The sequence below is a fragment of the Cyprinodon tularosa genome, unplaced genomic scaffold, assembly GCF_016077235.1.
Source record: "Cyprinodon tularosa strain WSP-4 unplaced genomic scaffold, ASM1607723v1 ctg69, whole genome shotgun sequence".
NCBI classification, from domain to species: domain Eukaryota; kingdom Metazoa; phylum Chordata; class Actinopteri; order Cyprinodontiformes; family Cyprinodontidae; genus Cyprinodon; species Cyprinodon tularosa.
In genome coordinates, this window is record NW_024039440.1 from 709,824 (window position 1) to 724,792 (window position 14,969).

The window sequence follows — 14,969 nt, forward strand, 5'->3', positions numbered from 1 at the left end:
TAGTTGAAACTAAAACAACATTTTTAGAAATATTTCCATAAATCTTTGACTAATTGCTCTTGTTTTAGCTCAGTTATGACTATAGAATTTATTTATTATGCTAAGAAGAAGACTAACAGGGCATAGTTTTGTTTTTTCTTGCTCTCTAAGGCCCCGTCCACACGAAGACGAACCCTGGCCTAAACGCACAAATTTTTCACCAAACCAGCCTCTCATCCACACGAAGCCGGCGTTTCGGGGGTCTGTAAACGATCTTTTTTTTATTCAGCCTTCAGAGTGGGAAGATTTCGAAACGCCGTTTTCGCGTTTCCATCTTTACGCTCTAACCGCATTTTTTTTTTACACGCATGCGTCATAGCGTCGCCTCTAAACACGCATGCGCGTCCAGTATCACAACAACAATGGCGCCGTTGCTGCTAATGCTACTCACCCTGCTGTCGGGCTTACAACAGAATCTTCTTCTTCTGGAATATCTCCAGGAAGAACAGAGCAATATCGACGACATAGTTCAGCACCTGAATTTGACTTAACCATGAAAATGGACCTGCAGGGCAACCATGTATAAATATTAGTGCGCATGCCCAACATTTCGTCGCTTATTTTTGCTTTGGCACCACAGCGCCACTTACAGGCCTGGCATACATTTTGCAGCGTTTTCATGCATTCGTGTGGACGCTCACATTTATTTTACATCTCTGTCTTTACGGCAAACGTTTTGGAAAATATCAGCGTTTCGTGTTCATTTTGACTTCGTGTGGACGGGGCCTAACTCTCAAACTTAAATCTTACTGTGTTTAAGAGTCTGAGAAAACCCCAACAATGAAGTAATGGCATTGAAGGCCTTTGATAGGCTAATTCGCAACATCAGAGTTAACTGAAGCCACACCTGTGAAAGTACTTTTAAGGGAACACACTGAATGCACTTTCCTTTAGTGATATGATGGAAATAAAAGAAATCAGGCAGAACATCAAGAAGAGAATTGTGGACCTCCACAAATCAGCATAATATTTGGGTGCTGAAATCTTGAGTGCCTGAGAGCGCTACATTCATCTGTTTAAATAACATAAAAGTATAACCAGCATAAGAACATCCAGCTGTCATCCCATTCAAAAACATCTCCCTAAGCATGTTGGTTAAAAAAGAGGAAATCTAATTGGATGGACGCGGTGGTGGTGGATATATTAAACATGGAAAAACTCACATTTAAGCTGAGACTGAAACGACTTTCACACAAAATGGGACAAATGAGCAACAAACCAAGCCCAAAAATGAGACACCACAGGAGATTCAACATATTCAACCTCAATGTTTTACTGTTATGTATCATTTGAAATATTGTTGACATTGTTTTTGTCCTATTCTGTTATTTAAAAACAATAAAATTTAAGTAAAAAAAAGGGAAATATAAAAATTATGCAAAGTTAAAAAAAGAAAAAAAAGCTGCCGTTTTTAGAGATACCTGTAAGATGAATTGCTCAAGGCTTAAGTGAAGCCAGGGGAGTTTATTCAACTATAAAGGGGATTTTATGGAACCGGCAACCACAGGCAAACACACAATCACACAAACATGCCTTGATGTGCAGAGCCCTTCCCTCACACCTCTAATAAATGGGTCCAGCTCCCTGCAACAACTCTAGCCCCTCAGATCACACGTAGGGCACTCAAATATTTACACACAAACATGCACAGACCTGAGGGCAGTGTGGTTCAAAGTGCGCGTCCTCACTACATCTCCTATCATCATCTTCTAGCAGGTCCAGATCATCAACTTGCTGCTCCGTGCTGCTCTGATTGAGTCTGAGGCAGCCAGGTGGGTGGGCCTCCACGTTGGTCTGATACTTCAGAGCTCCACTGGGATAAAAAAGCAAATGAGAACAATCAGGATTTGGGGTTTAGCAGCAAAGAGACTTTGGCAAAAAAAAAAAAAATCATAATAAAAGTTGACAAAAGCAAAAAAATGCCTTCCTTGAGCATTTCTTTTTTTTGTTGCTATAATTGGTCACATGAAAGTGTTAATGGGATCTGCTCTGATAGAGAAATAAAAACTACTACAAAATAGCTTATAAAACTGAACTGGGAAAACCCCAATCCGGATAAAATACAGTCTTTTGAACTGAATTGAATTGAAAGAAAATTATATATGGTCACATTTTCCAAGCAATAATCTGAAAACTGTCACCAATATTCATTCCCTGATTCAATAATTTGTCAAACCAACTATAAATACTTACTTTCTTTTTTTAACTCTAGATCAGTGGTATTCATTATCCAGTTGTTTCCTGCTGCCACGCAACAGATTAAACAAGCAAGTGCTTAACATCACTTTGCATAACTTGAAAAAGTTATAGAGGGATCTTAATTCCAATCTTTTCAAATAAACCCCTCCTTTTCTCATCAGCTTTTGACCCAGCATAGGAAACATAATTTGATTTGCTAAGTTGTTATAACATCTTCTATGTGTTTTCTTTTATTTCCTGTATGTCTGATGCTTGTTGATGATCTCTGTTTAGCACTTTATTGAACAGAGACATATCTTAAACATGCAGGATATTGGCCTCTCAACATCAGGGCCGAGGACCACGGATCTGTTGGTGTGGCTGATTGTTTAAGGCTATTGACCTGTTTGGGGTAAACCTCTGCCCAGATCCATCGACTCTGACTAGCATCCCACAGCATGATGCTACTGCCACTGCTGTGCTTCAGTGTTGTAATTTTAAATGCAGGTGATTTATGGCAACCAGAGTAAAGGAGAGGGGATGCAACTGTATACCAAGCTTTTAAAATGTTATTAATACATTTTGAGAATCAAATAGGTAAATAGTAATTTATAAAAGTTAAAGACATTGTGTAAATACTGAATGGAGATCAAATATTGACTGTCTGTGGGGAAAAATGCATCTATAGATATACAAAAACTGTATGGGTACACAGAAAAAATACATTTAAAAAGGTTCAAAATGTGTTATTTTATCCTCAAAAAGATAAGTTTGAATAAACGGCGATAGGGCAAACAATAATTTGGTGGTCTGTTAGATCTTAGTTGTTACAGACTGTTAAAATATTTGTTAATATTTTAAACTTCTTCACCAGAAGAAAACATAATGTTCCAACAGAGCAGAGAGAAAAATCTCAAGTGAGTCGAAAAGAGAAATCCTGTACAGATAAAGTCCCTACCCGAGCATGTGCACCATCAAGATGATGTAGAACACGATGAAGAGGTTGTGTGTGTACCAGAAGATCTCATAGTTCGAGACCCTGAAATACACAAAGCAAAAATAATAAAGGTGCACAATTGGTTTAGAAAAGCATAAATAAATGAAAATTACTTACTTAGATAGCATGTAGCATGAAATATATATAAAGACAAAAATAAGAGGTATAATTGCAGAAAAAGTCTTGAAAGCAGGACTTCAGAGGTCAATATTAGAGGGGTGATTACAAACAACACCCACCATGTAAACTAAAAACAATTACTGTTAGAAAGCTGTCCTCTTTGCTTTACTGATAGCAGCTTTTAAACTGCAAACATCACTAGTATAAGATGAACCCAAACACCCTGGAAAACAAGCTGTTGGTGAATGCAGATCTCAGAGTTACTGGGTTTTAATTGTTTATTGTGACAATTTTTTAGTTGTCTTAATAACAGGAAAAATATAAAATCTCTTCAGAAATCCAAAGTTATCACATAAACAAAACTGTGCATCTAGTAGAAAGAAATCCTCTTTCAATCTGCTTTAAAAAGTATGACAGAAAATAACACCAAGTCAAAAATTAAACATTTGAGACTTTTTTTTAATCAAATCAAGTAAACCAATTTATGTATTTGTTCTAACAAGGGTTTCAGATATTATTTAATGAGATTTAAATTATTAGAATTATTACTTGTTGATGTGATATAATTTCCAATGACATAATAAGCCAAATTAACAGATTTCATGTATTTTGGAAACCTGACAGTTTCTTATAAAGTAATTTAGTCAGACCCGCCTCCAATAAAAGCTGTACAGAAAATATAAGTCATTGTTTCATAAAAACTGTCAAAAGAAGAGTGATCAAGAATATCAGGATGTATTGTGATATGAAAATATATCCCTCTTGGTCATTGTTTTGGTTTCCCTCCAGTGTGCAGAAGCCATCATCCCAACACTGGAAACCCTGAGCCAGACTCTTATCTAAAACCTGGAAAAGCCTCTTATTGTTTGTTCACTTACTAAAGGAGCTGGAAACCCCATTGTGACACACATACACATCCACACTGTGTCCTCCAACCACAGAATGCCACAGTGAACCGAGAAAAGACCGTCAGCATGACATCACCATCATCATCTATGGCACAAGATGAGCCTCAGCTCCAGCAGAAACACAGCACAAAGTAGACATAACATAGCGATGATGAAGCATGACTTAAATAAACCTGACCTACATTTCTAGAGATGATTTAAAAAAGTTCAATAATCAGAATCAGATTTTTTTTTTTTTCTAGCCCTAACCAGTTTGTCGGACGCCAAAAGGGGAGTGGTGGCCTAGGGGTTAGAGCAGTGCGCTCGTGCTCTAAGAAGGTTGCGAGTACCTGGATCAAATGCCACAGCATGTATTCTGGGTCCCTGAGCAAAACCCTTAACCCCTGATTGCTCCCCGGTCGCCACACAATGGCAGCCCACTGCTCCCCAAGGGGATGGGTTAAAATGCAGAGACTTTCCAATAAAGGGATTTACATTTACATAAAACACTAACTACTCACTCTAAAAGCAACACTATTGAGAGACCAAGTAAATAGCGAGAGAAGACAACAAAAGGTTTGCAATTTCTAGCATCACTAAGGAGTTTTAACACGAAGTCAAGCGAAAGATCCAAACGTTAATTCTGATTCAGAGGAAATAACAGGAGGCTAAATGGGACATGTTAAAACTTTCATTATAGAACACCACAAAGTTACAGGGTTGTTTTGGAATGAAGGTAAAGATAATTTTGCTAACAGAAAGTCATTGTGAGTATCTAAGAAATATAACTAGATTTATCTTCTAACAGCTACTCAGAAAAATATTATGTACAGTTAAAACTAATTCAACTGAAAATGTCCATTTTAAAGGAGTTAAAAGCTATATTAGCGGATATCAAAAAACATACTGACTGCGTTTATATAAGGACTTTAAGTGGTATCAGTCGAAGATAAGCTTATTTGAGTGAGATATGGTCATTTTCTAAAATTAAATTTAGGATGTTTTTGTGTAACTTTGACACAACCCAAAACTTAACCCCATTTTTGTTGAACGAGAGCAGACTGACTAGTCCCTACAGACCCAGCAGATTGATAATGCAGTTATTATTAAAGGATCATTTGGATGTAAAAATCCAGCGACACAGTATTAACACAAACAGGAATTTTTGTTTGTGTTGAACTGGAATGTTTCATAAACCTTACAAACAGTTTAAAAACAAAATGTAACTATTATTATGTTTTTGTTGCAAATCGATATCATTTAGATTACTAGATCCTTTCATATATGTATAATAACCCAATTTAGTATACATTGGACTTGTGCCATACAGTTATGTTTTTGGGGGTGGGGGGGGGGTTTCTGTTTCAAAACACAGCTTTTCAAACCCTGAACACTGTATATGTTCTTACTCATAACAGTATTTTCAGTCCTTTTAAGATTTTTTAACTGTTGTCATGAGCAACAATCAGCCAAACTACTCTCCTCACTGCATTTTTTAAGAAATTAGCCCAAGGTCGAAAGTTTGGATTTTGAAGTTTTTAACAAACAATCTAACTTGCTTCTCCACCCTTAGTGATGTCAAACACAAAATATTTTGTATTGCATATCTACTAGCTTAAATGCATTCCTCTTCTCTTAGTACAAAGCATGAACTTTTAAAATAACAGAAACCATTGTTTATTTCAGCATACCGAACGCAGTAGGAGGAAGATATGAACATCAGGAGAAGGATAAGGACCAGCAGGACACCAGTAACTCCTGGAACTGAAGAGAACCATTATGACAGAGTAGAGACAAAATAAACAGTGTCAACATAAAGTTATCGACAACAACTGTCTTGTTTAATCTGGCTGGGTTGATCTAAATGTGACAGAAATAAAAAAGGTTTATAAAAACATGTATTTAGAGCGATTTTATTTACATGCAACAAATTCCACCAACAAAATTGCAATAGTCTGCTAGGCCAAAATGCATTTAGAGTTGCTTCTGCTAAAGTCTATATCTTTTAATGTAAAACACTGATGCAAAAAAAATATTTAAACCCCTGATAGATTGAGGTTTAAAGCAATGGTTTCATTTTGCCACTTTTCTGAAAACCAGTAAATACGACTAGTCGGAGTGTACGTATTTAAGAATCTTTGTAGGGTGCTAAAATTTAGGGTGGCTGGAAATGAGGCCTTTTAACATAAAAAATCAGGATTTTATAGCCAAAACAAAAATATGTTTAAAAAAAATAGAATAACTGTGTTACCTAGGGTTGTCCCAATAAAACTTTTTTATTTCTGATATGATACCCAACTAATGTGACTTGTGACTAATGTGTGAGTATTAATCAATACTGATATGTATCTGATAAACTATCAATATGAAAGAAAACATTAGATTAAGTTATATTTCTCAAAAAGAAAACAATTCTTAAAACCAGGTATGGGAACAACTGACCCATTTCTTATTCACCATATAATTAAATAAACTTCAAACAAAAGCCAATAGAATTGTAGTGTTTTAGGAGCTTTCTGATATCAGATTCCTCTTTCTGATTTAGAGGCAGGGCGATATATTTCAATATTGATTTTATGGCTGAATTTGGAACAATTTCTAATATCAATATCAAATCTGGACAGTCATAGTGGCAACATGTAAAAATCTGTTTAATTGCTGCAATGCTAATCAAGATTTTGGCAGTGCTTTTTTTTAAAAAGGTATAAAAAGAAGTTTAAAACAAAATAAAAATAAAAAATTATTACAGAATCCATAATGATGGATTCTTGATTTTATCAATAATACATGAACAACAAAATTAAAACTGTTGCCGGTCGATGCTAAAAAATACACAAAAAAATACAAATACATTAATAACTATAGTATCTTAAAATACTTAAAATAACACAGTATCTTAAAATAACACAGCTTAAGAATTAAAACAAATAACAGTTAAAAAAATAACTGAAATTAAAAAGAAACAGCCTATCCATGCTCATTGTTACGCTGTCGTTTATGTCAATTTATGGATTTTTTTGAGAGCATCTAGATTAGCTATAGCTGTAGGCTAAAAACTGTCAGTGAATCGATCAGTTCTTTTTTTCATCTGTACCGTCTACCTGAAGGCAACAGTGCAAACAGTGAGAACAGGATGAGAAGAGTTTTTTGTGATATGTTGTTAAAGACAACATCTGTGTTTAAGTCCTGCAGTGAGGGGAGAGGGCAGCCAATCATTTAAAAAATTCTGATCTGCGCAGTAAGATTATTATTTTCAACATCTAATAAGACTTTATTCAAGCTAAGGAAGTTAGAATATGTTATTTACATGTGTTAAAATATGATCTTCCAAAATATAATCTAGAACTGTGCCAAACTGCTTAAAAAACAAACTAAACAATAATATAGAATAAAAATTATGTAGCGAAAGATAAAATCTATAGAACTTCATTCACCAAAGTTAAGAAGATAAGGGTCTCTGTTCTTACTTGTTGTTAAAATTATCCTCTTGGGGTCCTGAGAATGAAACAAAAAAAGAAAGAGGTCTGTAGTCTTCATCATTCAGTTGGTTACAGTAATGCTTGTGTGAGCTGCCTTGAATGGCAACAGATCAATGCTGAGGAGAAAACAGTCTGCAGAATTAATGCCAAACTGTCTGAACTGACTCTCTGTCCTCCTGCGGACGTTAAAATGATCAGACTCTGTTATTTTAGTCACTACATTTTCAAGCTTAAACTCTATGACCTATAAATTTAATCTTCATAGGGTTTAGTTATAGGTTATGCCAAATTCATTATTTTACTGTAATTACAATCCAAAATCTTTGTGTAAATGTACATTTTCATGTTGATGCAGTTTCCCATGTGTAAATATTCAGAAGCTGTCACACTAAAGAAATAAAACAAGATATTTCATTAGAGAGGCTCAGATGAATTGGCCAGAGACCAGAATGATTTTCCATTTACACTAACGGGCCCTAATGAGAAAACAATAAACTAACGTTTGCAAGGTTCTAATTCTGTCTATCATAGACTACTTAGGAGCAGGAAATGTTCTGGAATGTTTCATAAACCTCAAATTTTAACCTTACTGATGTTTGCATTTAAAATGGTAAAAAAAAAGGTGGTTTTTCAGTAAAGGAACCTTTTTCAGAAGCCAGTGTAGCTTTTCCTCCTTCAGCGTTTGCAGTGCTGGAACCAGCACCAAATCCGGGGTCAGAAATCTACCCCCCACAAACGGAGCAGGTGGGGAGGCTGGACTGTTTGCATAAAAGAAAGCTAAAGTTTTCTTACTGGCTAAGTCCCCCACACCCCCACCCTCATCAGCATTTTGTTTCACTTATCTGTCACTTTTAAAGTCTCTGGAGTTTGTATTTTCTATCACCAATATATAGAAGGACAGGATTCCTTCTTTTTTATGATTTCAATTAAGCTCAGCAATCCATAATGAATATTAATATTTATTTACATTTTTACAAATTCTTCATTTGAAAAATTCCCCATCCTTAATGGAAGTATTTCATTTGTGAAGCAGATTTCTGCTTTCAGGATATTTACAGAATCCGAGACTAAGGACCCAATCAAGGCCTTTTGAATATATTTGATCCAGTAAGCGCAAAAAAATGGTTCAGCATTTATGTCCTGAAATAAAGATGAAGTGATTACAGCTGTTTAATTGCTAACAATTGCAGGTTTGAACTGAGCAGACAGGCTACAGCAATAGATCTAAATGTCTATTAAACATTGATTAATTATGTACATAGATGGGTGATTGTAATCTTTTTTCCTCCCCCGGTATCTGCTCAGTCCACTCTACCTACGTACAGACAATATTTGGAGTCTGTGGTTTTTTAACCATGAAACAATCTGAGATTAGAGCTGTTTTGGTTCATCGTCTTTAATGACTTGATGGCTGCAGTGGGAGGAGATCTGCTTCCCTATTACCGGTAGTTCTCCTATCGGAGGAGTTACTTAGTATCAGCGAGTTTAATCTGCATAATTCAGCCCAGCTTTCTGACAAAAAAGACCCAACTTAATTTTTAAGAAAACTTTAAATGTGACGTTTAAAATCTCTTGTGAAAGAGTAAAGCTGATATTCAGAAATACTCTTAAGTTGAGTTTATTTGTACATATATCTTTCAATATGAAGGATATCACTATTGCTTAATTATCAGTCATCTTTTTTATTTATATGCAGAAGATAGAGGTCCTTTCTTATTTACAGTGTGTGAAGGGGAAATAGGATCAGCCAATCAAGAGCTTAAAACTTCAGAACATTTCTTTTTGGAAACCATTAAATTCTTAGATCTATATTGCACATTGCCTAATGTTAGCAATGTTATATTAAACTCTTTACCTCTCCTTTGTAGCGAGCAAAGTTCAGAGCAGGAAAGTCGTCTGAGTAGCTCACACTGAAGTTGACCGCATTTACCAGGTGGGCTGAAACGTGCACAACTGCAGATGATGAGAAAGTAAAAAAAGGAAAAACATTTTAGTTAAAGAAGAAACCCCCACAGGTAGGATTTCTCCTCATCTCCAGACTGATAAATAACTGACGTCTTTGTCCATTCAGCAAAAAGGCAGCGCAGCTCAAACAGACACTTCTCCCTGACATCACAGGCTAAGTACGCAGCCGTTCAACAGCTGATGGAATTAGAGGCTGTAATCATGACACACAAGGGCCCTTTTTCTCTCCCCCATATCCTCTCCCACTCCCACTGGCGTCCACCCCCCCCCCCCCCCCCCCCCCCCCTCTCCCTGCCTTTCTTCTCACGGTTTATGTCTCTCTTCCATCCTGCTGCCTCTTTGTCCACAGTGTTATTGTCAACTGAGAGAATAAAGATTATGTGAATGTGTGTGTTATTATACAGTAAAAGGTGAAGAGGTTTATGGTTTTAAGCTAACGGATGATATAACAGAAAAAGGAAAAAGAAAATGTTCATCTTTTGAATTTTCTTAAAGATCTCTTGCCGAAAATTCAGATGACTACCAGTGAGAGAAAATCGGAGCTTCTATATTTGTCTCATTATTTTTACAGGATTTACTGTGATGATGGGAAAAGTTGATCTTTTCAGACTTCAAAAAAATTCTCAGATATTAAAAGAAAACCTATAAGATAAAAATGTACAAATGAGCTGCTGAACCGCAGCAACAGCTGCTTTCATTCATATGATGAAACAAGAACAGAGAACTTATTGATCCAATCATTATTTGATATGATAATATAAACTGTTCTGCAGTTCCAAAACATCATCAATTAAAGTTAATGGTTTTTGGAATATGATTGCTAATCAATATATTGTTTTTTATATCCGCTATGTTAGTGTGTCAGTTTTTACAAGGCTGGTTAATATTTTTATTGCTTAAAGGCGCACCGTGCAACTTTTGGCCACTAGGGGAGCTAGACTTGTATCTTTTACGTCAGAGGTTTACACCTACACAGGTAAAAACAGCCGCCCTGCTAATTACTTGAAAAATAAAAAAAAACCAGTGAAGCAGTATCAGGATTACCGCTACTATGTTCTACTGGTTTTGTTTTATGAAAGTAAGAATCTATCGTTTGCGCGGAATGCCTGAGATTTACACATTTAGGCGGTGCGGTTCTCTTAGCTTTTGTCCGTAGCCTGCTAGCTTTATTTTTCTTCTACTAAACATAAAAATATAATAACAGAGATATATGACTGTATACTAGGAGCAAAGTATTAACTTACCAGTCTATTAATAAAGTTAAGAAAATAGAATCTATTTTACATCAGAACAAACTCCTTTCCACAATTGATTCTTGTTTTTTCCTCGAGCATGATCACTTCACATTTTCTCTTTTAAGCCTCCTCAGAAGGTTTAAACCCTTTACTTGCCTCAGCCATGACCAATAGTCAAGCAGGCAGAAAAATAGTAGAGCAAAAGCCTGCAATATGTTCTTCCAGGTCACACTACATGGCCTACAACAGTCCGTCTTCTCCCATCTTGCATAGTTAGTATTTCAAGAGGGGAGCCCCGCTCGTAGCATTGATAGTGTCAAGCGCTTTATATTGGCCTGAGGAATCATTTTAAATAACTTATATGCATCAACTCTTTAGGTGACAAAGTCCGCGGTGTGCCTTTAAACATTCATTATGTTGTGGTAGAGAAGAATTGGTCCAGATCTACACGGCTTAGCACATCACTGATATGAAAGATGCTTTTCTCTTTAAAAAGGAAGAGTGAAAGGGAGGCTTTTTCTAAAACAATACAAAAATTTAGGTATCGTAAACTACTTATCGTGTATGAAAAAGAATAGTTTCAATCTCATATTGGGTCAGTTATACACATTTTTATCATTTTCACCGACAAGACAGAAGAACTGTTTCAGCTTTTGGGTGAACCTTATAAAATGTAAATCAACCTCTCCATGTTTACTTCAAGTTTGGTGACAGGTCACTCCACCCAGCTGCTTGCTGAAATCGATTCAGGCTTGAGTAAGCATGAAGAATGCAACATCTAGTTTTTTACTTCACATTTCCAGTACAGAATCTATAAAGTGGGAGAAGGCGTTAAAGTGATCTGCCTTCTTTACCAATCAGAGAGCCTCTCCAAAGAAAGGATCTGATTCAGATTAAAATATTTCTCACATGAATCACCCTTTCAGGGGAAGTTATTGCATCCACACATTAGATGCAAAACTGAATGGGTTCACCTAAATGTAATTATGTTTATTTCACTATAAGAGTGTTTTTGGACATATTATTAGTTTCTAATGCAAAGTTTGCCTTTTTATGAGCGTATTTTAGGCTTTTTTATGCAACACAAGAGTAAAACTCATGTGAGGAGCTTTTAATAATTCAATTAAGTCATAAATTATCTGACATTTATATAGAATTGGATTTTATCCATTTGACAAATGTCTGCATGGGAAGAAAGACGTCTCCTACTTCCTGGATAATGATCGTCTGACATTATCAAAGAGTCTTGGGTTAACAGATGTTTAAACCAAAGCAAGAGAGCGGAGGAAATGCTTGCAGCAGGCAGCTATATGTGCAGGATGCTTAATTTAGTTACCCTTTGTGCTTTTTCATGTGAAACTAAGATTCTGCTTAAGATACACTAATGCAAGGCAGCTTTTCAGAAAAAAAAGCAGCCAACTAAACATGGGTGAGTCAGAGGTAGAAGCTTGTGAACTCAAACCCTGGCGGATACGGAGCTGTCTGAGGTTCATGTTGTCGTGAGAGGAGACACAAAACACAAAGCTAGACTTAAAAAACACAAAGGAGAAATAATCGCCCAGCTGGTGGACCACTACGGATCCATTTCATCACACTTTACAAGGAAGACAGTAGAGAGGGAGATGGGAGCCTGCTGGGGGATTTTACCTGAGAAGAGGCAGACGGCTACGCCACATGCCACATGAAAGGTCTTACTCTTATCCAGCAGCCTCCGTGTCTTTCTGCTTGATACCTGCATGAGTGTGAAACACAGACAAGAATCACTGTGGAGCGAAAATCCTAATCTTTTTTTCTGTTTATTTCAATCGGTTGGTGACCCTTACCACGTGTGCTCCTCGTATGAAGGTGAGCAGAGAGCGGCACATGGGCAGCAGCACCAAGCTGCAGTTCAGGTTCAGCACAGAGGCAGACGCTCGGCTGATGCACAGTCCGACCTTGGGAAGATGGAGAAAGGCAGACGCTGTCAGACAGGCCCACAGCTCTAGCTTATGTAATCAAGACCAGCTGAGAACTCGAGGCATGACTTCACCGCAGAGGTTTATAGCAAACCACCTTTGTCTTTCACCATGTGGAGGTCTGAGCCCGCTAACAATTACAATGTGACTCAGCTGAAAGTATGTTGCTAACAGGCACCAACCTTAGGACTGAGGCTCATTGGAAAAGATGATCCTTATTTACCAAACTCTTATTCCCTGACTAGGAAAAGTTTTCATATCCCTTTGAGATTTCCCATTGCATTACATCACAACCAGAAAATCCAGTGTACTTTTTACAACAAAGCAGTTTAGGCTTTTTTGAAAGACAAAGTTTCCAAATAAAGTTTTGTGAGCATTTGTATTAGACCTCCCCGAGTATTTATTCTGTCTGATTTGTCTCAGTCACTTTTATTTGTCCATTCTTCCTTGCAAAGAAGCCTCTGTAAACAGATTTTTAAACTGGATCTAGATCTTGTGCCTTGACTGGGCCAATGCTTTGAGTTAATAATTATGGTCTACTTTGTGTTGTCTGTCCCAAAAAATCCATATAAAATCCCCTGAGGTTTGTGGCTGTAACATGACAAAATGTAGAAGGTTTAAGGGGTATCAATACGATTAAAAGGTAATGTACATCCATTCATCAGGTCTAAGCTTACAGATTTTACAGTGACTCATCTGCTTTGCACACAAGAATCAACATCTCATGCCGAGGCAACGCATGACAAAAAGTAGTGAAGCACCGCTGAAGTAATGTGTGAGCAAGACGGATAATCTGACTGAATAAAACGCAATCTGCAGCTTGATAATCTAATTAAAGTCGGGCTCACTCTGACGTTTCATAAACTCAGCACATTTGTTGAGAGCTTGGTACACTGCAGGTGCTGCCACTTTTGATCATCTCTGACTTAACTGAGCTGGGGGGGGGGGGGTGTAGATAAAAGAAGACTAAAAAGGTATGACCGGGATCGAGCCTGTGAAGATGTTCTGGTCTAAGAAATCTAACCAAATCAATGAGGTTTGATGGTCAACAAAATGTAAAGTCAGATTTAAGGGACCATAAATGAAATATAAGAATGCTGCAGAGAACAGACCAAAGCTTAAACCTAAATATAACTTAAGGTTAACCCATCCTGACCCTTTTATTCTTAAAACCCTCATCCACACACTCCTCTTAAAGAGCCTCTTAAAGAACAGCAGCTGACGGCAGCAACAACCAGACGGAGATCTGATACCCTCCTTTCTAACACCCCAAACGCGCCTGCCAAGCAGGTGAATAAGATAAGAGGCTATTTGAAGTATTAATGCGTTGGATATACATTGCACTCGTACTTATGTGCACATAAAGATAGGCACATAGACTTAAGCCCTCCAGCGAGGCATTCAGTGGAAACGGGGGCTTGCCCACACTTGCCCCTTTCCTCCCCTTTTGCCTCCCACTGTACAGGCGGTGCAACAGTTCACACATGCTGTTTGCTGCCTTTTCTCATAGCTTCTTGGTGCTCTGAGGGCACAGGTTTGTTAAGACTTTGCAGCCGCTTCTGTTTTTTTTCAAGCTGACATTTGCAAATACAGAGTATTTACCATTTGTCATTGTATGACAATCATACGTTTAAAGGGGCAGTGTATGCACAAATATTTCTACCAAAGTCAACTTCCCAAGTATTATAGTGGGCTAGAGCTAAAGTCCCATTCACTACAGGTTTTTATTTTTATTTTTTTACACCATTATATTTCCGCCATTATCTCTTAACAATAAAGATTCTATGTACGTGGTGATGTAGAGTGTTAACTTTTCCCCCGAATGCATCATTTTGCAAGCAGTACAATTTTGTTCTTATCCAACAGGTGAGTTTCTTCCACTTGTTTGCTGTGTCTCCTAAAAACTGTGTAACTTTTTTGACAGTTGTGCCATACCTACACAGGACTACAAGACACACTGAAAGCCTGTCCAGTTATTTTGTAACGTAATCCTGCTATTTAAAAAGAGGAGTTCAAGTATCTCTGGGTCTTGTTCACAAGTGAGGGACTGATGAAGTGTGAGATCGATAGAGGGATGGATGAGCATCAGCAGTGATGTGGTCGCTGTATCGGAT

General features: G+C 37.1%; 1 protein-coding gene across 1 annotated transcript in view; it reads right to left on the minus strand.

Annotated features, from left to right (window-relative positions):
- The window catches only part of LOC119771757 (NADPH oxidase 4), a 31,812-nt gene that overhangs the window by 13,841 nt on the left and 3,002 nt on the right, over positions 1–14,969 (minus strand). Inside the window, exons 3-9 of the mRNA XM_038267885.1 lie at positions 12,724–12,834; positions 12,548–12,632; positions 9,556–9,653; positions 7,689–7,716; positions 5,913–5,985; positions 3,176–3,256; positions 1,693–1,852 (exon numbers count right to left, since the gene is read on the minus strand). Coding sequence (XP_038123813.1) covers positions 1,693–1,852; positions 3,176–3,256; positions 5,913–5,985; positions 7,689–7,716; positions 9,556–9,653; positions 12,548–12,632; positions 12,724–12,834 — 636 coding nt within the window. The remainder of the gene's footprint in view (positions 1–1,692; positions 1,853–3,175; positions 3,257–5,912; positions 5,986–7,688; positions 7,717–9,555; positions 9,654–12,547; positions 12,633–12,723; positions 12,835–14,969) is intronic.